General features: G+C 41.3%; 1 protein-coding gene across 13 annotated transcripts in view; it reads right to left on the reverse strand.

Moving 5' to 3' along the window:
• Meis2 (Meis homeobox 2) overlaps positions 1 to 27,822 on the reverse strand; it is a 202,790-nt gene that overhangs the window by 4,013 nt on the left and 170,955 nt on the right. For 7 of the 13 annotated variants that reach the window (XM_074065619.1, XM_074065616.1, XM_074065620.1 and 4 more), the window contains 2 exons: positions 1,510 to 1,568; positions 50 to 160 (listed from right to left, as the gene is read on the reverse strand). In XM_074065619.1, the coding sequence (XP_073921720.1) occupies positions 50 to 160; positions 1,510 to 1,568 (170 nt within the window). The remainder of the gene's footprint in view (positions 1 to 49; positions 161 to 1,509; positions 1,569 to 27,822) is intronic. The other 6 variants (XM_074065618.1, XM_074065622.1, XM_074065623.1 and 3 more) reach the window with 1 other exon arrangement.

The following is a 27,822-nucleotide window of genomic DNA, read 5'->3' on the forward strand; positions in this document are numbered from 1 at the left end:
GGCTGGTGGAAAGGTGGCCCTTCCCAGGGAAAGCCATGGGCAAACCTACCTGCAGGCCGGATTCCCATGTGTTGTTGGCCATCCAACACAAAGCTTCCCATGGGCTGACCCTCTGGACTATATGCTGCTCCTTGGCTCACTGAAGGATCAAGAAGAAAACCTGATTGTAGTCATTCGAGGACACAGAGGAGAAAGAAGAAAAGACATACCAAAAAATCAGCAACTGTTCCCGCTGCAGCAAGGAAATGTCACAGCAACATTGTGGTTGGCTCTTGGGGTTGGCATGGGTGTTTATAGGACTGAGTCAAGGTGGGTGAATGGTTTTAAAGAGCCAGTTTGCAGGTGGCTTGGCCTCTGTGGCCCTAGCTTCCTGATGGGGGGTAGGGGAAAGGCTGGGGAAGGTAGTGGTAGCCAAAATAGAAACACTGCAAGGAGCCATTTAGTTGAGGTTTTGTGATCCTGCCATCTCTAGGGACTTAACAACAACAACAACAACAACAAAAACTTACATCCTGCACAAACATTTGAAATTTGAGTATAATTTTGTAAGGTTAAATAGACTCAGCTGGATTACTTCCCTTTTTTTTTGCCCACACCAAAGAAAGTGCAAGCATAAGAACTATGATATTTCAATTCTTTTCTGTTCTGCAACAGGCCCCTTAGCCTCCAGTAACAATGATATTTCAGTGTTATCAGGAACATTTTGCTAAAGGATGGGTAACTTTCATACGTTCTTTAAATGGAGGCCACAGTTAGACTCTCCATCAAGTTCAACACCCTTGTGAATGACACGGTCACCCCACCAAGAAAACAGGCTTCTTTCCTATAAGCCTTGTTATAGAGATGATGATGACTCCTTAGCCAACTAAGGGAATGCATATTTCAAAGTAACATGAGTGGCAATACGGGGGGGATGGTTCTGACAGTACCCTGTAATAACTGTTTTAGAGAAACTGAGAGGTATTGTGAGAAAATCTCGTTTGTATTTTAGTAGGATGGATGTGATGCGTTTTAAACAAAGGTAATAATCTTTTAATAAAAAATAATGCCAGCAATGCAGCATGTCAGGCTTTAAAAGAATATTATGAATAGTCAAAGCAAATGAATGGATACAATGAGTTTAACCATGGATGCTCCAGGAGTGAAAGCAAAGCCTGCACCGAGGGGTTCTGGGTAACAAGAAAATGAGAGTGTGCTAATCATTGGATGGGGACAAGCGAGGAGTAATTCCAGAGCTCACAGTCAAACAAACTGCTTGTGGCACTAATGCTTGTGCCCAATTACCAATTCAGAAAGAAAATAAAAAGCAGTTTCAATAGAGTCGGAGTGGGAAATCTCCAATTAGCACCAATTAGTGAAGTTGCTTCCTAGAGCGGAATTCTGGAGACATTAAAAAAAAAAAATTTCCCAGAATGCCTTGTGGAAGCACTTGTTTACCAGGTGAAGAGACTCCTGGAAGAAGTTGAGGAGGCTCTGTGGATGTGGGCACGGACACACATTAGGACTTGCCTGCTCGATTTGACTGGTCAATCATGGGCTGTACTATTCTCCTTCTGGCATTGATAAACCTGAAACAGAACAGAGAAGTCTAGTCACCAACCGCAGGCTCTTGTCCCATGAACAGCCTTGTAGGAACGCCTTGGAGGATACCACAGAGAGCTGAACTAAAACTAAAACTCATCCGTTTAATTTAAAGGCCGTTTTCTCCTCCAGCCTTCCCAGGCAGAGGACTGGCCGGTCTCCCTGGTTACTGCACCACTAGTTCCCAAACTTGCTACCAAGGATCAGGGAGGGGCAAGAGCTCCCCATGAGAAAACGTCCCCCCTTGTGCTTCTACTTCTGGAAGGAGTCTGGTTAAAGTTCACGGGCTGGAGGATTTTCCCCTTTCCTCGGCTCCCCATCTTCCCCTTGCAGCTGGTCATAAATGGAGTCAGGCTCTGGTCCCCTTTCCCAAGGTATTGTTAGGTCAGAAAAGCCATCAATTAGGCTGTCTGAAGTTTTATCACCAACACAGCAGTAATAAGTGCTGGCCAGAAAGACTTCTGCTCTTCAACTCCTGCAGTTTAAGCCTGTAAAGTTAGGGGTCGTCCAGAGGACAATGCCAGCTGGGGGCAGCCTTTGCAGCCTAAGCTGGGACACCCAGGGCAGCGGATAAGGTAGGTAACTCCCAACCATAAACTCAGCCACCTTTCAACCCACTGGAAAGACAAGCCCCAGGTACACGTGGTTGGTATTAGAGTCCGGGAAACATTTTCAAATCAGGTGGAGGCTGACTGGCAAGAATGTAATGAAGAAGCAGTTATTTTGTCTGGGAAGCCTGGATCTAATTTTGTTGAAAATACAAAAATAAGTGTCTACTTCATGTTACTTTAATGTTTAATAATGCCCATCAAATATTCATGTACAAACGGAGTAAGACGATAAGAAATCTCCTTTATGTCTCCAAATTTAATAAAAACAAAACAATTTTCTACCATTTGTGAGTTACCCTTGTCCCAGTCCTTTTAATGATGTGTATTTCGCACACGTCACACCTGAACTTGTGCACAGGACTCATGGGCCTTCCCTGTGGCTGGGGAGGGGACAGTGGCAGGGAGCATGTCGCTAGCCTATTCCTTAAGAATACATCTATTGATGACAGTGCTTCGCTATTTCCAATCTTAAACACAGAGGGACCTAATGATTGATGAGTCCACCTGGGGCTACAGGCAGGAACTGAAAGCTCTTTCTCTGAAATTAACCAGAAGAATTCTGGTGTGTTGGCGGTTGGAGTCCCTGGGAGGAGGACAGTCAGCTCACACATTCCTCCAGTGAACACTGCAGCAGGATTACAATTGGCTGAGGAATAATAGCCTGGAGAAAACCAAAGGGAGTCTTTGCATATGGCATTTGTTTGCAAAACAATCAACTTCTTTATTACTTAAGAAGGGACGGCTCAGTTGTCAAAAATGTTACACCCCTTTGGCTTTGGGGAAGAAAGTGACAGGCCACTGTAAGTAGAGGTGGAAACAAAAGGCAGTTGAAACTGCGTGTTTATTCCCATCTGTCACCTGGAGTGTTGCTGAGAAATGGCTGGCCAGATCACAGAAACCTCCAGAAGCAGCCCTCAAATCAAAAAAGCTTTCCCCACTGCCTTGACTGTGATGGAGGAGGACTGACCTGGTATTTCTACCGACCCCAGTACCTCTCTTCACAGACTCAGGTCAAGACCAACAGAGGTGCTCAGGACAGGACAGCCAGCCTTGAAGTTTCTGGTGGAGGACACACGGCAGGGCTGTGTGTCTTCTTATGTGCTATTAATCCTGTTGTGAGTGTGTGCGCGTTTTTACAGGCCAGCTCTTTAGGTAACACGAATGGCTATTTCTTCCCTTTTTAATTTCGCCCTTTTGCTCCTTTATGATTTACATCTGGAGGCTGTTCCCTTATTTATGTCTTTCTCTCCAGTTCCCCCAAACACTCCCTTACTCACAGAGCTGCAAGGCATCATGGTCCTTAGTTCTCAGCAGGAGAACTCCACACTGTCTTCAAACAAATAATTACGGGGAAGGTTAGAGGTTCACTCAAAGGTCATTTCTTTGGATACTCCTCAGAATGTTTACATTAGTAAAATCGGGGTCCGCTCAAAAGAACATTAAAAAAGCATTCTGTGTGCTAGCAGGTCTTTAGCGAAGCTGAACTTGGAAATACCACTTGAGTATCACATTTTCACTGGTTACCATGGTGTGGACTTGGTGTCACCAGCAGTAAGGGCCATGGCTTTTCTTTGCCCACATCTCCTGAGCAAGTGTGAATAGAAGGCCCTAAAGGTTTCCCTGGATCCTTTTACAAAGGGTCACAGAGACTTTGCTTTTTTCACGTGAGCTCCATTGAGCCTGTCTGCATTTTTGTTCTCAAACAATGTTTTTGATCCATAGTGCTATTTCTTGCCAGATTCGTAATTCCACCACATTCTTTCAAATCACACAGAATTTTAAAAACATATGGGCCCCAATTTTTCAGAAATCTCTTAACATACAAGTCCTGCCAACTGTCAGCTCCCCTAATCCTGGTATATTTGATTAACACCATAGATGTTATTATTAAAATTAATAATGAGTTGGCCATGAGAACATTTTTATGTTGAAATATGAAATTACAACTCTCCTGTCCTCCATACCAATCACCCACAGGCCACTCTTAGAAAATACACCAATGCACATAAAATGGAATCATCTAAGTCCTAGATTAATACTGGTCAGATGGGGAATTATTTTTATTTCTTTTATATACTAAGATGAACTTTCCGTAGACGGGGTCATCCCCAAAATTACTTGTCATGAACTTTTTTTCCCATTTCCTCTAATCTACATTTTTAAAATGACTTTTTCTAACATTCAAGTAGTAAACAGATGACCAAGTTTTGACTCTACTTAAAACCTGAAGACTCAAAGTAGAAAAGTCAACTCATCTTCAATCTTTCAAGTTCCAAGCTCCATTCATATGGAAAAATGCAACTTGCTGGTTCAAAGACAAAAAGACTTGTCTTAAAAGGACTCAAAAGGTTTCTTAGATATTAAATGGGTCTCACAAAATAACATTTTGATGAGTTAAGTGTAAATGAATCAGACACATATGGATTAAGTTATCCTTGAATTTCACACGGGTTTAAAAAATAAGGGGAAAAGAGGGTCTTGGCAAAAAAACATTTTGGACTTTGCCAAACCCAAAACATTTGAAAAATTGCTGAAGACATCCAACTAACCAAAATGCAGCAAGCAGCACCCAACTTTAATGAAAACTCCCACAAGGTATTTGCAATCCAAAGACTGTTAGGTTTTCATCTGTATCTGATATTAAAAAATCCTCTCAGTTTTAATGTCATCTCAGAATGGTGTTCAAAGTTGCAGACATATAATATAGCTCTCTTTTGGTATAAACAATTTAACCCTAACTTATAAAGTCTTCTTAGATATTAAACAGTTCTCTGAAACACCCTGAGTTTTGTACAATGAGTGCAGAATATGCTAATAAGCCTAATGTTTTACCCAGATTTCACTTAGAAAAAAAAATTTCATTAGCCTGGTTGAGACTTTTTTAAGGGCTACAGATAATTCCATTAGTGACTCTTTAGGGACTGAGTACCCTAAAGTGCACTAGTTCCATTGATCTGTATTGAGCACAAAGTTAGTACCCAGGCTTACACAAAAGCTCTGTACAAAGACTACCTACTTCTCCCTAAATTTTACTTACATAGAAAATGCATTAGTATATGCGATCTTTTAAAATTATATACTAAGACTGTGAGCTTAAAATAACTTAATTATAGAAATAAATTCAATGGCTTTCCAAGTCAACTCAGAAATGAAAAAAAAAAAAAAACAGATAGCAAAGTCTCCCCTCACTGTCTTCCTGAAAAGATACCTCCTGGAGACCTCTCTTCACCCCCCTAAATATCCAAGCTTTTTAGCCTTGCATACTTTTCTGCAGCTGAAACATGACCACCCTGAGTTTTCCTTTAAAGACTTTTCTCTCCAAAGCACAGTTCAGGTGGATAGAAGTCATCTCAGGTGTCCTTGATAATGGTTGACTCCTTACTCCCCCTTAAATGGCCGATCAATCCCTTCTTTCTGGTGTCCTAAATTCATGCCACACCTGGTAACCGCCTCCTTTTGCAGCATTCTTTTTGTTAGAAAGTGCAGGCCTCCATGGAGTCACCTGGAAAGCAGCCAAGCCCTGAACACTGAGGAGGAGTCAAGAACCCCGGATCTGAAGCTTTTGCATGGATTGGTTTTGTCAAGGAAGGGGACTGAATTGTTGAACAGGGATCCTATCAACTTGGAAAAGGTGTTGTAGGTAGCTCAGTGACAAGGAACCTGTTAAAAAGTAAAAAAGCTCTACCTCTCCACTTTGCCCAGCCACAGGACTCCTCAACCTGGATGCCTAGCCAAAGCTGGCTCCTGGTTGTGCTTCAGACAACGGAGCATCATCACTGGCAAGTCACTTATCAAGTGTCTCTATTTTTTTCCTTAACACACAAAATAAAAGAGTAAGTCTTCTTCTGTGTCGTTGTTATAGCTCAGAGTAGGGTTTTCTTAGTAAGGTATATTAAAAGGGTTAAATCGGTGAATAGGGACGTTTAACAACATTGAATGTGTACTTGGGCCCATGAATGACTGAGTTATAATGCAAAAATAAGTGTTTCACTGATGGCCAGACACTGGATCTTTTCTCAAAGACAACTGTGAGCAAAATAAGGTAAATGACTAAGATTCATATGCTACTTAGGGTTTTATTCATAGGTCATAATTAATTTTCCTGAGTTACAGCTTAATTTATAATTTGATAGAATATTAGATTTGCCCACACCTGTAAAAACACACGGAGTAAATACTAATAAATTTACAATATTAAAACATGATGTTAATCTGGAATCATAAATATTTTGTAGCTTTATGAATGTGCCTTGAGTCATGGAGCGTTCACACTGATATGAAAGGCCCTGGGCAAAATGATGAAGCAGGTGATGCTCGTCTTTGATGGCCTTCCACTGTGTTCTTTCATTATCCTTCCTTTTGCTAATTCTTCCCTAAAGTTACCAGGACTCACATAGGCTCTTCACTAGGCGCACTCTTTTTCATTATTGTCCCATATTTCACACTGAGGCAGAAAGCAACATGCTGGGCGGGAGGCGTTCACGTTCTCTGCCCTTTACCTGCTGTATGACTTGAGGCAAGTCTACTAAAATTCCTCAAGCTTCAGTTTGCTTCCTATCTAGAAACTGGGGACATAACTGGACCTAGGCTGTTTTGAGGATTAATGGAGATACCGCATGAAACATCCTTGGCATGGTGCCTGGCATGTATAGTAAAGGCTCATTAAATGATAGCTAACAATCAAAGTGCACTCTCCAAGGCTCCTAAAGAGCTCTGCTCCCTCCTAGGTAATAATTATGAATAGATGGGTGACTATTAAAAATAGCCATGCTGAGCTGGTAAGAGGGTAATAATGTGTTTTACTCCTACGAGAAGCATATGTCTGTGTGGCAGGGTCTTTCTAGAAATCACATCTTAATCTACATGTATAATGCCACAGAGGGGATTTTAGACACCGAGCAGACACGGGGTGGGTAGCAGAGTGAGCTGTGTTGGAATCGCACATCTTGGATACTCTTAAGTGTGTTCCCTGGATCCGCAGCGTCAACATCACCTCCAGCATGGTAAAGATACAGGCGATGTAGTCATTCCCCACTCCCACCCTATGGCACCCATATCTGCATTTTAAGAGATTACACACATCTAAGTTTAGGAAGCCCTGCTGTAAATCACACTCCAAATTTTAGTATCCCGCCTAAGCACAGACACTTACAAAGATCAAATTTTAATTGGGAATCTTAGCCACAAAAATGCACACACTACTCTTTTTAGGTATCTCAGAGCTGAACAGTGTTTTAATCACTTGCCTTGGGTAACAAACACTTTATAATAATTTAACTCATTTTACTCCATCTGTGCCTCCTAAAGGAAAAGTTGCGCCAATAAAATGTTTCTGTGGAAATTGTTCACACAGGCTATCTCTCAGGAATGGAGAGGAGGAGGAAGGCACAGCTTTCTTTTTCCAAATAATTTTTGAATCACAAGTATGACTTTTAATACTTAAAGGAATTTTTAGAGGCAATTGAGAAAAATCAGGCATCTTATTTGACCAAGATTTAGATGGCCAATTGTAGAGGTATATTTGTTTTAAATGAAAGTATTTGAAAAATTTGTCCTCTGTTAGGGAATTATCTTTTATTTCCTTTATAATACTGAGCAACAATAAACACTATTCCATGAGTATAATCACACCCGGTGGCGTGTAACAAAACACCACAGCAGGTTATGATTTTGAAGCACTGTTACTCTTACAAGAATGCTATCAGATTATTCATATGTGGCTATTTATCATACTCTATAAAAGTGATCTTTCAAAACTGCTTGAACGCAGGGAAGGAGAAAACACTCAAACATCCTTAGCTATTCATATCTAGGATCTATTCGTTTAAAGATAAAGTACTAAGTCAATAGACATAAGTTGTAGTATATTACTCCATCCTGTACATGATTTATTACAGATGGAAATCACCTAGAAGCTGAATTACTTTGAAAGTTTTACTACTGACATTACAATTCCAGATTTGGATACCTGCACACCTTATAGTGCTTCTGAAAACAACATTTTGTAGATCTGGGAGATAGAGCTTCGACTTTATGAGACTTTGTTGGCATGAAAGGCAGGAATAATCATTTTCAAAATTACCAGTTTCCAGGTCCCATTCACTTATGTGCACACCGTAGCCTGACTGGGCTTGAAAAACCAAACAGTCACTTGATGAGCAGTTACACTCGTTCTTAGTCAATTCCCATTATCACTCTAAGAGGAGAGCCCACAAATCTAGCAGCTTTTTAGTTTTCGTGATCACCTTTGATTTAAGCATTAATTCGGGATCCTCCTTCTCAGTGGAAACCACCTAAGCATTTGCTTGCCAAGAACGTACCACGATGTTTAGCAGTTATGAATTAGGGAGGTGGGAAGAGATCAAGGTACACTCATATGCCCTGTGCTATGGACGACTCTGATTAGCTTGTCACTGCTTGGAAGAAGATGCAGGCTGATTCTCCCATACAGTCTGGCAGGACAGCTGTTAGCTGCCTGTCAAGCCCTCAAGTGGACAAGTAGTCCAGGAGCAAAAATGTCACTCCTTTGATCTGGCAAGCACCAGCTGCTGATTTATGGAGTAGGACTTTGTTCTTCCGTTCCATTTTACTTTCTTTCCTAAGGCAGAACCACAAAATCCAGGAGGAAAAAAAAAAAAAAAAAAAAAAAGAGTGCAGTTCCCAGCAACATCAACAAGCTCTGACAACTGCAACAGGGTTTTTCTTGGCCCTCACAAAGCTCTCAGGCATCTCCTTTGACGCTCACCTTTCCCCCTCCCTTCCCCCACCTCCACCATTTTTTGCAATGTGGTAGTTACTGTTTAATTCAGCTTCTGTAAATGGAATGGACTGTGGCCAGCCAGCCTGGGGCATAAACACACCTGCGTAAAAGAAGCTTTCTTGTAGAACCATCTACAAGCAGGCTCCCATGAACCAGCATTCCTCAGTTCAGAGAGAATGCTCCATTTTTCCTGACAGCAAATTTTACCCTAAGTGAGTTTCTGTTTTTGGTGCCACCAACCTACGATGACCACATTTGAACTGTTTCCTCTCCAATGGCATTACACTCTTTCAATCAAAGAGAAAAAAAGATTAGCTCTTTTTTTTTTAAATCTGAGAGCAAATAGATCCATCAGAAATGTTTATTTACTGTCTATAATGTCAATCATTGAGAGCTGAGTTAACATCCAGAAAGACATTAGAAAATGCAATATCAAAGATGCCATAGGTTGATTTCATTACCATTGATTTATACTAACACAAGCTTCTAAGTAACCTATAAGGAAAACAAAATCAACCACGAAGTCTACATATACTACGTGCACTGTCTTGCTAAGAATTGAACTGGTCTCAGACACCTGATCCTGTTCTCAATGGATAAACTTGTCCATTGGAAATGCCCTATCAACCAGGGAAAGCAATCTATAGACTCAGTGAAATCCTTATGAAAATTCCAACTTTTTTCAGAAGTATAAAAACCCTTCCTAAATATGTGAGAGGCCATAAGTAGAAGAAGTCAAGTCCAGGTGAACTCTGTGAGAAATAACCTAATCAAAAAGAACTGTGAGATGTGGCTCGAGTGGAAGAGCACCTGCCTAGCAAGCACAAGGCCTGAGTTCAACCCCAATTAGACTGCTGCCTTAAGTCATCCTGACTTCATCAGTCCTAAGTCCATGAGAAGTCACCAGCCCTATGTGTGAATGTGCATGCACCTGTGCACGTTTATCAGGCAGTAAATTTTGTCAGGGATGAATTCATGAGCACAAAGCTAGGTTTTTGATGCTCCTGGAGCACAGTGAAAAAGTACAGGTAGAGACATGTCCTAGTCAAATTTAGGATCTTTACATGTGTTCCTGCATGGGTCAAAGATAGGAATTGGGGTTGGAGGATGCTAGAAATGAAGAGCAAAAGGATTGCTAAAAATGTGTGCTTCTTGTCAGTCATTGTGTTTTAGTGTTTGCTCTCTTCCTTTCCTTTCTTGAGTCCCAAAGGAATAGAAATTTACCTCAGCTTCATGGCTTGCTTACCCTACATTAGTGCCCTTTGGCCAGTCAAAAGTTACTAAGCATGGACCTCCTTCATGCTCAGAGAAATGTATTAGTAGATACTTCATCTAGGGGAATGTGTAGTTCCCAATGAGGGACTGCCTTTGTGGTGGGAAGAAGGAGGTAGGAAAGGAAAGCAAGGTATAGAGGACCAGGTATAATGTAAGGTTGACTTTCATCCTTAAAAAAATTAGAAGGATAATTTTCAAGTACCATAAAAATTTGTATATGCATGACGATTGCTAAATCTATATTCTATATCAACCAAAAATAAATTCAGGAACAGAGTAGAAGACAAAACCACATAGTCACATATAATATGAACTTTTGTATGGTCATATGGCCTCTCTCTATATATATGGAGGGTCCATATAAATATGCTTAAGCCTTTCGAGGTTTTTTACTCTTCATATCCACAAAAGCAAATTGAGAAATCACAATTTGAGAACACATAAATAATTATAAATCAACCTACTCCACACTCAGTAACTTAGTATAATGGGATCAGTTAGACATTAGAAGAGGTTACTCACTCAGAATGGTGGCATATACTCACCTATAATCTTAGTTCTTGGGAGGTAGAGGCAGGGGGATGGCAAGTTTGCCACCAACCTGTCTAGAAAAACCAAGAGCTGGGGGTGTGGCTCACTGGTGAGTGCTTGCCTGGCACGTGCAAAGCACTGGGTTCCAGATACAGCACTAAAGAAGGAGAAGGAGGAGGAGGAGGAAGCAGGGAGTCAATCACCAAATTCTTAGAGGGGGAAGAAAGTTGAGCCAGATTAAAAGAGCATAGAATATTGAAAGGGAACAAAATAACGAAATGTCATGTTTGAAGGCACCAACTCAGACCAGAGCTGACTTTGTCCAAGGGAGGGTGATTGACTTGAACTCACATCAGCTCCAGGCTTTGGTCTGGAAACCTGGTGACAATTCACAGGCAAGCTGGTGGAGGTTCTTGAGTGACAAACTGAATCCCTGAAACTCTACAGTGGTGAAATAATAAAATACAGAGATTGAAGAAGACCTTTTCCAAGAGTCATACAGAGGAAGCGCTGACCTCACAAGATCCAGAAGCTAAGAAGGAGCCAGGAACTGGTGGCTCATGCCTGTAATCCTAGCCACTTGGGAGATTGAGATTGGGAGGGTTATGGTTCAAGGCCAGCATGGGCAAAGAGTTGGCGAGACAAAATCTCCAAAATTACCTCAGTAAAGTGGACTGGAGGTGTGGCTCAAGTGGTAGAGTGCCTGATTTGCAAGCACAAAGCCCTGAGTTCAAACCCCAGTCCCAAAAAACCAAAAAGAAACAAAACCCAGAAGCTGAGAAAGCAGAAAGCTCTTTTCCAATCCAGGCAAAAGAGGGAAATAAAGTGAGTTCCAACTGAAGTGGTAAAAATGAAAATGTGGCATTTGGTTTGGAGAAGTGCTTTTGAATTATGCTTTTATGGTGAGGGAGAGAAAAAGATACAAAAGACAAAAGGACACATCTGGGATGGAAAGGCATACAGTTGATGAGAATGGGAGATTGATTTTAAAGCCTATTTATTGTGGTGGGATGAGGCAAACTCAGTGTTACAAATACCACCTTTGAGTTGGCAGCAGAACTTCCAGGCTGAGAAGAAGGTACTAGTTCACTCAGGACAAAGGATCAAAGAAGAGTGAAATTCTAGAAACAAATGACATTCTTTAAAACCTCTAATCGCTTCATATTTCTAAAGCTATGAACATCACAGAGCTGGCAGCAAGTGTAAGAAACTGGCTACCTCCAAAAATATTACATCTTTTAGATTTTATAAAGTCTTTATCCAGTCATGGTTGGCCCAGCCAACTCTCAGGAAAGATCTCTGGCAGTGACCTTAGTTCTAGGAGGTCTAGTTTGCTGGTCCTCTTAATTTTGAGATGATCTGAGCGTCTAGATTCAGAAGCCGATGATAATTATGTACACATCACACCATGTGTTGTGACACAACTCGTGTTCCATACTTAACATGAGTAATTTTAGTAATGGCATTCATCAAAGAGCTATAAAAAAGGGATATCAGAAAAAATATATATCAAATGTGTGTTTTTCAGCAATAGCATAAAAATCAGGGGCAGGGTATCTCAAGGTAGTGACAACTAATTTAGAAGAGAATGACAAAGTGTTACCTTTAAAAGGACTCCATTAAGTGCGATGCCTTCCAAATTGTGTCCTGCTTTCAAACCATATTTTTCTTCTTAAATGGGCTTTTAAGGTGGAAAATATAACACTTTACCCAAAATGGTGCCGAAACAAATGGCTGCCCAGCCTCTATTCTTCAACTCAGACCACACCAACCCAGCCCCAGCCCTCCAAAGCCACTTGGAGGGAGGGTGCCATGCATGTGAATTGTCCCCTGTCCCTTTCATTTGCTGTGGGGGCTTTTTCTAAAGCAGCAGGGGAGACTTCAGCAGATCAGAATCTGGATGAAAGAAGAATCTGGATGGACCAGGCGCTCTTCCTCATCCTCCTTTCCTTCCTCCTGCTGGTTTGAAAGAAAGGAGGAAGGTGGCAATGTTGCTAGGGCCCTTTATCAATACCACCTCTTTCTTTAAATCGTAGCTTGGTCTCTTGTTTGAGAGGCTGAGATTTTAGCACTTTTAAAGGGAACCAAAAGTGAGAAATCTCCTAGGTGTTAAACTTCAGAGTGGCTTCAACCCAAAATAAGAAAAAAATGAGATTGAAACACAGAAAGTCAAGTAATATTAAGAAAAAGACCCAGGAAATAAAATAGCAAAAACTTCCATATATGTCACCTTCTTTCTATTTAAATCAAATGCTATCTGACCAGTTTATATAATGACATCAGATACCCAAGGGGGAGGGGGATAAAATAAAAGAACCAAAACATTTTACAAGTCACTTTAAATACATTATATGTGTAAGAGCTATGCACCTAACAATAACTTTTAAAACCTTGTATAAAACATTCTTTTGTGTCTAGAAGCAGAAAAATTTTATTCATAAGCATATGAGTCAATGCCCTCACATCTATGATGTGCAAACATCAAAGGCAAAACTCCAAATAAAATGTTTTGACTGCCTTTTCTTAATGATAAATGAAGCCAGGTATCTGATTCTTCTCCAGAGATGTTTCATGTGGTCTTTCCAATGTGATGGTATGATTATCCACAAAATTTTTAGCATCACCCCGTAATCATAAAAGACATAAACTATATCTTTACAAACCACAAGAGGCCTAGGAAATTTGCAGTCATACTGCCTCTGCGTTAGCCCTTAAATATTTTAGCTTTAGAGAATTAGTTAGTGGAACCCCCCCCATTTGCAGAGAAGTGGGGATATCCGCCTTTGATTCTGATGTTCTGTGTAAAGCTGTTCTCTCCAACAAAGATGTACACTCATCGTACTGCATTTTGAAGGAATTTTTAGAAGCACCTTCAAATTTCACGTCTCCTATCAGAATTTCCTAAAGTAGCTCAACTTAATTTTTAGAGATAGAAATAATGGTATTTGAGTTATCTTCATTTTCACAGTATAGATAAGTAACATCACCATCTATCTAAAATCATTTAATTTAGTAATTGCCACAGATTTTTTTTTTTTTCAGATTCAGGCAATGTATGAATAAACCAAAAGGCAGTTCATACATTTAAAATTAATATGCTGGACCGGTGAAGTGGCTCAAGTGGTAGAGCACCTGCCTAGCAAACATGAGGCCCTGAGTTCAAGCCCCTGTACCACCAAAAATAAAATAAATAAAATTAATATGCTAAATAACTGGGCCCACACTATTCTCTGGGCCTGGGATGGCCTTTCTTTTATGGTCATCTGGTCAATACACCATTCAAAACCTTGTCAGAGAACATCTCTTTGAGGTCACTTCCCTGGTTCCAGGGTCTGATAAAGAAACACTTCCCCCCATTAGTAGCACCCTAGGTCATACACACTCCAGCATTTACTCAAAACCACGGTCACAATGGACCTGTCTGTTTTCTCTACTGGTAACCTTCCTGTTAATATTTCATTTTATTCTATTGCACTTTCTCCCAATTTTTTAAACTTTAGGATTCATTAATGGTATAAGGGATTTCATGTGAAAAGTGCATCCATATATGCAGTATATTTTGAGCAAGTTCACCCTCTCTACTACGTTCCCTTAACCCCCTCTTCCCTCCCTTTTATAAACAGTATTTGGTGAGTTTCTTTAGGCCGGCTCCATACATGTGTAAGTGACATACTCTGATCCTCTTCACCCCCTCATCCCTTCTCCATTTCCCTTCCTCCTCTCATTGGATCCCCCAAAAGTATCCCTTTTGCACTCAAGTCCCATTGCTATTAATGCTTGTCATTTCAGACCTCTGTTAGTTAATCTCAGAGAGCACGTTTCAAGCAGGCTATAGAACAGTCTCGGTAAAAGTAGTGGTGACTGAATAACTGGATGAGTGAGTGCACATCGGGGTCCTTCATCTTGGAAAGAACTTAAGAGTTGAGACTAGAAGAGTCATCAGGGAACTCATTGTCTTCATTCCCAAGCGGCACAGATAATCCCTGCTGAAATGATTTGTCCTAGAGTGGGGCAGAGCTTAGATGGAAAACACCCCTGGCCTTCTGGGTCTGTCCTGCAGGTCTTTATACTCAGAAACACCTGAAGACCAGAGGCACAGTTGAAGGCGAGACCCCACTTGGCAGTGGAGTGCCAAGCAGATCCTGGGTGCAGAGAGGAGAGAGAAGGACTTTACCTGGCAATGGGGCCTCTCTCAGGTTTGTCTGGGCTGGGGGAGCTATGCACAGCATAAGACGTAGCCAGAGGGAGGTATGATGGCATGACTGATTGAAATGGGGCAGGGCACAGACAGAATAGCGGCAAATGAGGTCAATGACATGTTGTGGGGGGTTGTGGGGTGTATGTGTGTGCTGTGGGTGTGCACGGGTGTGCATACGAGTGTGTGTGTGCTCACATTCGGGGAAAGGAGTAGAGGGTAGGAAGTGACAACAATGCGAGAGATGGACAAAGGAAAGGAGAAAAGGAAACAGAACATTTTTTCTTATGAGAACTTTCTAAGGTTGTTATTTTTCAAGAATGTGAGTAAAGGTAGGTGTTGATAAATGTTTCTCCAAAACAGGGCCCCAGGCCAAGTAAACGTGGTGTGATAAACACTAGGGTGAGAGGAGAAGCAACTTTCTTTGCTGCGAGTTATGTCACAGATCTGATAAATATTATCTCTGATTGGTTCAATTAATTCCTAACAATTGAAGATTTTGAGGGGCACTATGGTGCCAAGCATTTGAAAAAAGTGAATTTTTAACAGAAATTGTATTTTAAACCCATTTATCAACTTGAAAGTAGGATTTCCATCTTCCGTTTCCCAAAGTCAGAGTCAGGTACACAACCCCACTTGGAGGGTCTAACCTGTCTGTAACCGGCCTCTTGTACAACACGACTTCCCCCGTAGATCCTTAACCCCAAATCATGCTGGCTGAAAAGACCCTTTAGAACTTTCCTTTTCAAAGGTAATTTGATCACTAGGGGGTGATTTTAGGCTAGGAGGTTTTCACTAATCTTTTCCTTTTCCCATGTGTCTTATATTTTTCTACTCATTGAATTAAAAAAATACTATTTTTAGGTATCTTGCTATGCCTATGAATTTACTTCGAAAGAACTGTCAAAGACAAAGAAGAACCTTAAGCATAAGACACAGAGTATACATATTTTCTGTAACACACTGTCTGCTTTTTCCATTAATCAGATTTGTGACTGGGCTTTGGCCCTCTGCCTTAAGCATGTCTAATACATGTTATGAAGACACATGTGTAGAGGGTGGAGGGGGAGGCCATGCGGATGAGAAGGGGAAGGCGGAAGGAGGAGGGAAACAGGAAGTGAGGACTGTGACTTTGGGTAAAGTGCATCTCTGTGCAGCAACTGCCTCGGCCCTTCCCCCTCCAATCAATCCCACTTTCTTGTTTACAGATCCTACAAGTTCAAAATCAGCTTTTACTTATAACTGTGTTAAACACCACCTGCCTGCCCTCTGAACCCTGATGTCCCGGGATGAGGTCAGCCGGTGAAGGGCTCTGGTCCTATAAGCAATCCTGTCATTCAGGCTAACAGCAGTGATTCACTCGCAGGGGGCAAAAATGACTCAGTCGTTGGGCTTGCTGACTCCAGGGAGCATGGCTACTCTATCATTACCAGGGAGTGCAAATCCCCCAGGCTCTGTTTTGGTCCACTTCAAATTACTATTTGCTGTGAAGGATTGGCAAAGCAATTCTTAAAATGATGGGGGTGAAAGTCAGGCAGGCTTTTCCTTCCGTTTAAGCAGAGGTGAGCGGTGCGGGACTCTTTCTGAGTCTGACTCACTTATTTAACCTTTTATTCACTTTGCTGTATTAACATATATTAACTGGCTAAGGAAGCCCTTGGGGGGATAAAAACCTCATGACCAAATTATGGTTCCATTTCATGGCTAACCTCTCCTTGGGTGGAAATTAAACTCTATAGAAACACACTTTAAGGTCCACACCAAAACGGAGAAAGAATGCCAAAAACCGAACACCACTCCTACAAAGATCAGACCACCACAGAGCGGAGGGTAAACTACACACACGAGGTAGTATGTAAAAACCAAATAAACTGAATGAAAGAAGCTACAAAATTCTTTTCCCGGGTCTTATCTTCGCCCCTTGGTTAATATCCATGGCGTACTGAGGTTGCATAATTGCTCTTACGGAATGCTGCGCTCAGAGCGGTAATGAGCTACCTTGGCATGAAGGCAGCAAAAGTGTTCTCCCTACAGACTTACCTTTTCAATTATTTATACTTGCACCACTTCCACATAATGGCAGTTTTAAAATCAAACAAACAAAGCAAACCGTACAATAAAGGAAGGAGACAAGAAGGAGCAGGGACCTTTTCCTTTCTGTGTTGAACACCAGAAGGGATGGGCAAGTCACAGAAAGTCAACTGAATTTGGTTCTTGGAAAAGTCTCAGGGGCCTTGCAACCAGAAAGCTTCAAAGCCTGTGGGGACTGCCACCTTGGTGAGGGATTAAATGAGTTTTTAATCTGGCATATCTAAATATTGAGGGAATACAAACTTTATTTCTTCTTTTCGTAAGTTTGTCTTTGAAAATTCTTAACCAGGACCTTGGATCCTCATCCCCATCCCTAAGGAAAAAAGGTGCTAACTGTCAAGGCCAGAAAATGGTGACAGAGAGAGAGAAAGAGAGAGAAGAGTGCTCCCTCAGACTGTGGAGAGGCATGCCCATGTTTTTTTAATGGTAGTTGTTTCCATTGTCCATTGGCCTATCACTTAAAAACTTAAAATGCATGCCACTCAAGCCTGTAGTCCTAGCTAGCTGGAAGATGGAGACCTGAGGATTGCAGTTAGAGGCCAGCCCAGGCACAAAGTTCAAGAGACCCCATCTCAACCAATGGCTGGATACAGTGGTCCACACCTGTCATCCCAGCTACACAGGGAAGAAAAAATAAGAGGATCATGGTCCAGGCCAGCCCAAGCATAAAGCAAGACCTTATCTCAAGATCAACCAAAATAAGCTGGTAGAGTGACTCAAGCGCCTGCCTAGCAAGTGCAAGGCCTTCAGTTTAAACCCCAGTACTACTAAAAAACTAAAACCTTATTATGCACATGAGAAACAAGTGTTATATGGGGTATACTACATATGAATATACAAAGTAACCGAAAGGGTATACTTAACACTAAGACAAGATTGTAGTGTTATTTCTAACACTCCAATTTGGAAACCATTGAAATGAATTGCTTAGGGCTACTGTGGAGCTCCGACATAGTTGGTACCTAGCACCTGACTCAGTACATGGTATCTAGGTGATTTTTCCAAGTTAATTCACAGACATGGACTAAAAGCAAACTTTTGACCAGACACATATTTGGATCTGCGTAAAATCAATACTGAGTTTAGCATTTTCTGCTACTCAGGCACAGGCTCCAGCCTTTAGGAAATAGCATCTATCAAACAGCTACTCCGAGAATGGATGCCACTAATATGCTTGGGACTGAAGATATTCACAAGCAATATCAGCAAACACAGCCCTATGTCACCTACTAATCATTGCAAAATCATGCCAAATAACTATTTCCTTAAGAAAAGTCATGTTCCTACAAGAAACTTCAGAACTTGTTTCTTACAATATGCTTACATGCACATGCATTGATTTACATGCACACAACTCATTTCTCTTAAGTGCACTTTGTGACTTAAAAATCTTAACTGGGCTGAAGATGTAGCTTAGAACACTTGTGTAGCATGTACAAGGCTCTGGGTTTGATCCTCAGCACCACTCCCAGATGCAGAGGAAGTTCTTGAAAGGTGAGAAGGAAAAACACACACCACAGAGGAAGGAGATCAGCCTACAACCCTCAGCCAGGTGAGGCTATCAGAGGGAAGCAGTAAAAAATGAATTGGGATCCACCATCTTGCTCTGCTTTGCCCCAGGAATCAGATGGACCAGATGTCATAGTGAGCCACTTCTACCATTTCACACTGTTCTTAGCCACAGAGAGCTAGGAATGGACCATGTTTTGTTGTCTACTTCCTTTCTTCCTGCCTCAGCGACTGGTGGTGGTGGTGGGACCTGAGGGCAGCAACCTTGTTAGGTATACGAAAGTCACACTGTCCTATTGGTTTTTCGGCAGCACTGCCCACCTCCACTACTCAAAAGTGTCTGAGTATGTGTGTGAGTACTCGTGAGCTGGATGAAGGGTGGTGGTGAAGAGTAATGAAGGAGACTAAAAGTATTCAAAACACAGCCTTGCTGTGGATAATTACAAATTGGAAAGAACTGTGGAATCCTGAAAATATGTCCTGCAACATGCATGGTGTGTTTCTGAAAGGTGCTCGTGTAACACCTTGAAAGCCGTTAATCACCAGGTGAGAGATAGTCTACAAGACAATTGAGTAGTTTTTATATTTTGAAACACAGACAAGTTCAGAAGGGAGCTCTCAGATTGTGTGAATGGACTCTGATCCATTTGAAAAGCCTTTCCTCCGGCAGTAAAAACCGATTTAAAGGTTGGTAGATTATGGGTTCAAGTGACTTGCTGCTGCAAAGCTTGGAGAGTAAAACCCAAAGCTGAAGTGGAATTGTGATGGCATGGTCTTTATCCCTGGAGAGCCTCTGCCGATGGGAGTGGAAGGTGCTGTCAGTGGCTTGAGGGTAGTAATGTTATATGGTCCTCGATTCCCAAATGTGACAGATCCGTCAGAAACCTTAATGTCTAAGTTTTCCAACTCTCCTCAACCACAGTAACACATTCTTTCTTAGTAGGCCAGCCAATTAACCAAGCATTTAAAAACCCAGAAATCTATGGCAATAGCTTTGCAGGACAAAAGGAAAGATGTGTGAAGTAAATACTTAATTATCCTTATAGGCTCTCTGAGCCAGGATGTTCAAGAAGCAAATAAATTCAGGGTGAGGTCAAAATAAACAGGAGGACTGGCCTACCTCTCATCTTTTCTCTAGTGTCAGCTGTGATTTGCTTCTGTGTTTCAGTTCATTTCGGTGCAGCCCGTGACTGGTACAAATCTGATATGGGGTTGGCACAGATGTACTGAGCCTGGTTTACAATATGTTTTGTAACCTTCCTTCTCAGATAAACATTGTCCAAGTACAACTTCCAAAAAACCAGAAGTTGTGTTTACTTGTCCTGTTCCTAAGATTAACACTGCCCCCCCACCCCTTCAATTTCCCTTAGGATACTGGCTTGCAACCTAGCAAAAGCTTGGATTTCAGGTTCTGTCTCTAAGGTATTGTACTGCTCAGCTGGGCCTTGTGCTGGGAGGGAGGCTCTCTACCTTGCTGATTTAATTAACACGATTCTTTTCATTATTGTGAGGGTTTAGTTTCTTCTTGCCTTTCAGTGTTTGGGAAACACTGATTTATGTTTTATATTTTGAAGGGAAATTTATTGTTCTTTGACAGCTGAGGCTCTGTAAATCCCTGGCACCAAAAGGACCCCAGGGAGGTGTCACAGTTGCCTAGCCCTGCCCACCTATATGCTGTCATCTCAAGGGCTCCCTCCAGAAGCGAGCAGAACCATCAGCTGTGCGGTGCCCAGCCCACTCCTCCTCCAGCTGGTCATTATGCCAGCAGGGGTTGCCCATTCCCATGTTTGAATGGGGTAATAGGTTGATCAGTAACTGCAAATCACTGATTCACTTAAGCAAGGCAAACAGTCCATGAATCTTTGAACTGGATTTAATCTCTTGTCTTAATGGAGCTCAATGAATTCTTAGAATGGGCTGTTCTTATGATGGCCATGGATGAACCAGAAATCACGGCAAATTTTCTAAATTATGAGTGTGCACATAAAGTCAACATGATAAAGCAATGGAACCTAGTATCATAGGAAATCTGGAATAGATGGGCTTTATAAATACATTGGACTAGACTCCTCTAAACAGCCCATCAAACTCTAGGAAACTTGGAACTAAATTATATTTTAGGTGAAAAAATTCATATGCTGATAAATGTCCATAATTTGGTCACAATAAAAATCTCCTAGGGGGAATTTATAATTCACTAAATTACCTTCATTCATATGATTATTATTGGATTTTATTGAGCTAGGTACTAAACTGAGTGCACACACATATCTTCTTATTTAATTCTCACAATTAAGCTGGTAATACTAATTAGCATTCCCATTTTCTGGTTGGGAAAACCCAGATTTAGCAAAATCCAACAACAGGTGTAACTTCACACAGTAAGTGGCAAAGGTAGGGCTCAGGTGGACACACCCGTGCACACAAGATTGAGGGCTCAGAAATCAGGACTAGTTAGGGTTGCTTTTCCTATTTTCTCAGGAGAGGTCTGCAGCTGAAAGACCTTATGAGAACCAGACAGCAAGCTGATTACAAAATAGCTTCATTCCTTTATCTGATATTTCCCGGTCAGGCAGGAAAATGGAACCACTTTTACGACCAACAACATAAAACGGAGACATGTCAATTACTTCACTTCTAGAAAAGTTCTAGACCAGAACTTTTTACTAATCTAAATCCATAAGCCAATAGGTTTTAAGGAAATACACAGAAAAAAAACATAGAAGAGTCATATAATTCTATAATGGTTAACATTTTCAGAAGCTATAATATCAGAAGACATGAGCAGGGGAATATGTTCCTGCTGGTGGAGGAACAACAGAAAATAAGCCTTCATTCTGAATTAGATTCAACAGGTCCAACTAACTTTCTCATTCCTCAGCTTTGCAATGTTGAAATTTGAAATTTGACTTATCCTTGTTTATTCAGCCTGTTCACCAGGATCCCCAAATTCAGAGTATACCTCCATTCTAAAAATTTAGGCTTCTTGAATTTTCCCACAGAGGAAATCCTCATCAGGTTCTCATCTCTAATCATATCCTGTGGAAACACCTGGGTAAAATGTCACCTGGGCCACCAGCTCATCATTATACCGAACACAACCTATGAGTTTAGGGTCAATCAAAGAAGGAGACAGAGAACACTTGAAACAAGTCAACACAATGGTGAGAAGGCCATTGGCATGGCCAAGATTTCTTTACACTAAGGAAGAATTTTAGCATGGTAGCGTCTTCTTGCCTCATGACACCATTCCATTATCTACATGGCACGCTCTCCCTTCAAGTGATATCCTGATTCTCCAGGTTCATTTTCTCTTGAATTAACAGTCTTTGATTGCTCATAGAAATTCTAGAAGGCATAATGCTTGATCCCTTCAAACATGAAAAAAAAATCACTAAATTTAGGATTAGTTTCATGTCCTAAGGATCTACAGATTCAATTGGAAAACGAGATACACTAATGTAGCCATCAATGCAGTAAGCTGTGTGATAGGAGAGGGAACACAGCTTAGTGGACAGAACATAGGGTTGGACACCTGGTGTGAACACTGCTATGCCACTGATTATATGGTTTTGGGTGAGTTCTTTAAAAGTGAGACTAAATCTCAAGATCTACTTCAAAGAATTGACTGAAGATGAAGTGTGAAAGCCAAATTTGTATTGTAAAATATCAGAACATCACTGAAGAGGGATAAAGAAACACATTTGAATCATTCTACAAACAAATTTTCAATGCTTGCAATCCTCTAGACTACTGCACAACATACACAGATGAAGAAGATTCAGTCTTGGCTCAGAAAGTTTGGAATTTTGCAGTGAAGAGTTGACCATGCTGCAAGATGACCAAGCATTCATGTCACAAGAGTGACCGTGCATATATAGACAAGATGGAGATAACATGGGTGAGGCGGGGAGGAGGATGGGCGGCTTTGATCCCTCCCAGAAGGATTCTGAGAGGTGGAAATAGGAAGGATTCAAGGAGGAAGGACATACCAGATAGAGGGAAGTACTTAAGCAAATGTACATATTAAACAAGTACTCTTGGTTTCCATGCTTAGTAGAAAAGGTGGGAGATTGAAGATAGGAGATCAGTTTGAATCCTGGCTATGCAATTTCTTAGCTATGTGACCTTTCTAGTTCACCATTTCTCATTTGAAGATTAATTTATTGTAAAGATTCAATATTTAGCCAAATAGCTGGCATACATGGAGAATTATAAATTTTAATGACTTCTTTTTAAGTCTTGGAATGGGTGAGTAGAAAAATCTCCAATGTTACTACAAGAATTCTGAGAAGTGGCCAGGTTATATATTTAGTGAACTGAGCATAGATAGCACTCATTTCTATCATCACTTCAACACTGGCGGACGGGCTTTAAAATGTATGTGTTATTAACTTATACTTAATATTTATGACACCAGTGGAATGTCATCAGAACAAAGTAATAAGGGAGACAACATGAATTTGAAGCTACTTTGTTAAGTTTTGTCTTTCAGGATATGTTTCCTCCTTACACTGGTACGGATGAGCATAAATAAATACAGGGTATACCGTTACTCATAGCTCACAAAATGATCAGAATATTTAGGCATGTAAGAATAACATACCTATCCTAGTCAATTTTCCTGACACTGTAGGCTATTTAATGTGGCTTGTTATATTATCAAGAAACTGATCTTCATATCATTTTCAAAGAAAAACTACCCACAAGGCTCTTTGTCTGTTGCTTATACTTAAGGAGCAAAAGAAGTCTCTTTCCGTCTTACTGTCTTTGCCATTCTCCACTTGACAAAAGGTAGGAAGGCATTTGGTCCACCCACCTTTTGGGTGACCCTAACAGCTCATGCTTCAGCACCACTGGGCAATAACTCTACACTTACAACATGGTGCAGAATCTGCTATGCCCGTACCCTCTCTGCCTAGCTGAGAAAAATGAAATTCGTGTGGTCTTGCCAGTCAGAATGCACTCAGATAATCCACAAGAAGACAATGAGAAACAAAGTCTCTAGTGTAGGTTAGAAAACACAGAGGGAAACCAAGGAAAGCAAAATAGAATGTAGACATGGATTCCATTGCCTTTAGGAATGAGGCTTAGCTCTGGAGGGAAATTCCCAGGTATCTGGGAATATTATTAGATCCCCCTAGTTGGAATGGGAATGAAGATGCCGGGGTAGAACTTTGGCTGAGGAACATCATTGTCACTTGGCAACTCTACCTCCCCTGTTAAAAAACTGAAGTGAGCTCTTTCCACAAAATGACGGAGTACAGAGAGGGGAACTTGCAGTGTGGGAAGGGACAGCACTGGGTCACAGTCAGATCCTGGTTAGACCCTGCAAGCTCTGCTGCAGTGAGCACACTGCCAAACTTTGAAGAGCCTGAGTTTCTTCATTTGTGAGACAGGAATAGCAACTTCAACCCTGTGTACCTCACAGGGCTGATGTGAGAATCAAATGAGGCAGCGTTTATAAAAGTGCCCCGGAAATTCAAAGTATAAGCTGGTGTGGAAAGAGGTATTTCAGGGAAGAATCACAAGGGTCGTTTTCATCTCACTCTAGGAAACCCATTTTGTTAACTCCCGAGATCCATTTTTCTTTGAATGGTGAGTTTTATTGGAGTTCATTTAAAATATTCTGAGGGACAGGGGGTGTGGCTCAGCGGTGGAGTGCTTGCTCAGAACGCACAAGGCCCTGGGTTCCATCCCTTGCACTGCCCAAACAAAACAGAACAGAGGAAAACAAAACAAAATCCCTGAGGCGTGTAGTTGAATCTTGTATTTCCCCCCTGTTTAATATTCTGTATGAAATTGTGGGAGACCTTTGGAAATTTTGATGTTCTCATCTCTGTATGCAACTTTCACCCCTAATTTTTATCAAATTTTAATTTTCTTTTTTTCATTCACTTTTTTATTTGTGTATCACAATGTAACTTTCTATACAGTGTTTCCAATGATTTAGAAGAAAGTCTCCTGAAATATAAGCTTCTAATATGATCTGAAATTATGAAAGTCTTCTAGAAGTGAAAAAATCCTTTTCCCCAAACCATACTTGTCCTTATGGATGGTCAATCTCCTTAGCAAAAATATGTCACAATTCTGTCTTCTGCCACAGTATGCCAGAGGAAAACACACTGCCCACACAACACAAAATGTGCTCACCTGCTGGAGGGCACAAAAGATAGTTGTAATTGTCACCATCGTACAGTAAAATCAAGTGTGAAGCAATGAAAGTATAGCAGTTGGCCAACAAGTAAGATGTTTTCAAATTCTGGACCACTCTCCTTTATTCTTTGTGATGGTGTCATACTGTTCTGATGTTTTCCTTCTCACTATATATATTCATTTTGTTAGGAAAATGTGACTTAATTGATGCATGGATTTGATTCTGAGCTACAGAATGCAGGCTTCCAACTGGCTAGTTTATGGCCACCATCAACCCCTCAGGAAGTCAAGCGGTCCCCACCTACCATGGGCCACACTGAGTGACACTCTCCAAAGCATGAACTCTACTCTGAATTAACACTTCTCAAAATGCATTAGCTCAGTGACAACCCTCACAGAAACTGGTAGATCACCAGTGGCTGAGGTTCTTTAGGATGTCCAAGAAGTATGTTGACATAGATCATGTGTCGAAACCTTTCTCTACTGAGTTCTGTCAGTTTCCCCCAGCACAGGAAAAATCCTAAGGCAAGTCCCCTTCCATAAATGCCAGCAGCACTGCTTTTGTTCACCTTGACACCCTCAAAAGAGAAGCACAGAAAACAGTTGTTTGAAATAGCAAGCCATGCCACGTAATGTCCACTTCACAGGTTTGGCTGAAATGTGTGGGAATGGCCTGCAGAGAATTCACCAGAACATAAGCAATGAGAGAACCTTTCTGTCCTCCTCAATTACTGAAAAACAGGAAAGGAGCATCATTTTCAAAGGCATAAGTGCTACACGAGACATGCCCTTTAAATCCTTCTGAAGGTTCTGTGACCTGTGAAACTATCTGCAATGTCAGCAGAAGAAAGCCTTTTCCAGAACAAACGCCCGTGTTTTATGTGTACTGTATTTGCTAATCATTACTTCATAAGCAAGATTAGATATACAGTGGAGCTATAAATATTGGCGGGAATGTAAAAGTGAATTGATCTGTCTGGCTATCTAGTACTACTCCTGGCACAAGACCATTCTTGACTGGCTGCCAACTCCACAGAGCCAGCCAGTGATTTGTCTGGGGGTCCTGCCCTGTCAGGCAGAAAACAGTCTTAAAGCTGAACTCCCACCATTGTGTGCACTGCTGAGATCATGGCCGCGAGGGTTTCTTTCAGAGTCCAAAAATCACTTAAGAAAGCAATAGAAATCAAATCAAATTTACAAATTAGTAAACACCTTAATAATCCAAGCTGGAGGTCATGAGGGACAAATATGAAAACACATCTCCATTCAAAGGAAATTATGAGAAAAGCCAAGGAGAACTGGGATCCAGACCCAGAGGTTATGACGCCTAACTGCTTAGACTTGCCATAACCCTCATCCACCTAAGGCACCAAACTTGACCATGACTTGCGGAAGGCTTCCTGTGCAGAAGACCTGTAGAGTTTTGGACCTTTGAGCATCAAAGTCCAACAGATAAAAGTCAGCCTCAATCCCCAAATGGGAGAGGTTCCCTGACAAGGAAGTGGGGTGACTACATAGCAGGTCTGACAACCAGAAGTATTTCTTTAAATCTCCTTTGCAAATGGAGGTACAATTATGGGTTGAAATCTTCAATTTCCTCCCAGGCTCCAGCCTTCACCCTCCCCGCCCTTCGGGAGGAAGTGAGTCTTATCTCAGGACATTTGTGTATCCATCCACACAGCAAGGCAGCACAGGCAGCACACTCACCTCTGGATGTCTAGTGGGGCGGCAGTGAAGGGAAAGCAAAAAGGGAGAAAAATAGAGAAAGTCCCATCAAAAGATGAGCTCAGTTTCAGCCTAGCGAGGGTGTGATTCATGGGCCTCAGGCAGGCTGGTTCTCACATGTGGCATGTCCTTCCAACGAGCCCAACAAGCAGAAAAGAGAAGGCGTGCTGCAGATGCAAGATGCATCCTGAGAACCCAAAAGTTGCTAATTATTTAGGGATTGACAAGTTGGGTTTCCTCAAAGTGATGCCTGTTTATGGCTCAGAGACACAGAAGGGTGAGGCAGCTGCTTTGTTTGGATATTTTTTCATTTTTTTATTGAATTTCATAAATACCAACCAAATTCAAACAAAACTGATTTAGACTTCACCTCGTCACTTCAAATATATTTGGTGGAGTACAGTCTGTGCAGTAATCCTCTGCTATACTTTAATTTGGTTTTAATTTTATAGGCCCTGTTTTAACGGCATATTTCCAGACCTTTATTTCTCTCACAGCTCTTAGCAAAATAGTAGCTCATAAACCCGAGCTCTGCTGTATAGACTTTGCATTTCATCCCAAAGTATTTCCTTTTTTATAGCCGTGGTCTTTCCATCTTAGTGCGGTGAGCTTGGGTCACAAATCTCTCTGCTATTCCAGTGTGTGACATCTTCGCTCGTTTGCCGCTGCTCATTAACAAACAATACTGCTGTGAAATTGGTTTAATGACAAAGTAATAAAATTGCTATTCTGCTCACAGATTGCCTGAGGCACTTTGAGCTCCTACAAGGCTTACTGTGGGTGCCAAGATACATTAAGCTGCTTATTCGGAAAAACTGCATCATGCTTTTTTCACAGGTTTTCCCTCTCCTATGCAGCCCCGCTTCTTTTTATCTTCAAATAAAAAGATATATTTGCTTATGTTCTTCCAGGCTGTCAAATTTTTACTTGCATGCATATTTCTGGAAAATGAAAGTATATTTCATTTTTTGCCTTGAACGGTCACTCCGTCCCTCCTCCAAGGTTGCCTCTGGACGGAACAGTCGCGCTACACAACATTAAAGCAGGTTTATTTTTGCACATTACGTAAGAGGGAGCCAGGGTCATTTGAGCCTATTTTGGGAGAGCAAGGGAATGGATCTATTTATGGACTGGTTTTTACCTTTTTGGTTTTTTTCAAAGGCAGGTTCAGAGCATTCTTACAATTTCTCTCCTCAGATTAAAACTGAAAATTTTTTACATGAAAACAATCCACCCAACTCTAGGGTAGTGACTACTGCCGTTAATATTTTATGAATAATAAAATATGCCTGCATTAAAGTGAAAATCTTCAGCAGGCACCTGTTTTCCATAATGGATTACGTGTTCTGGGAAAGTAGCCTTTTCCATTTGTCTAACGCCCGCTCAGA

The sequence above is a fragment of the Castor canadensis genome, chromosome 2 (genome assembly GCF_047511655.1).
Source record: "Castor canadensis chromosome 2, mCasCan1.hap1v2, whole genome shotgun sequence".
Classification (NCBI taxonomy): Eukaryota; Metazoa; Chordata; class Mammalia; order Rodentia; family Castoridae; genus Castor; species Castor canadensis.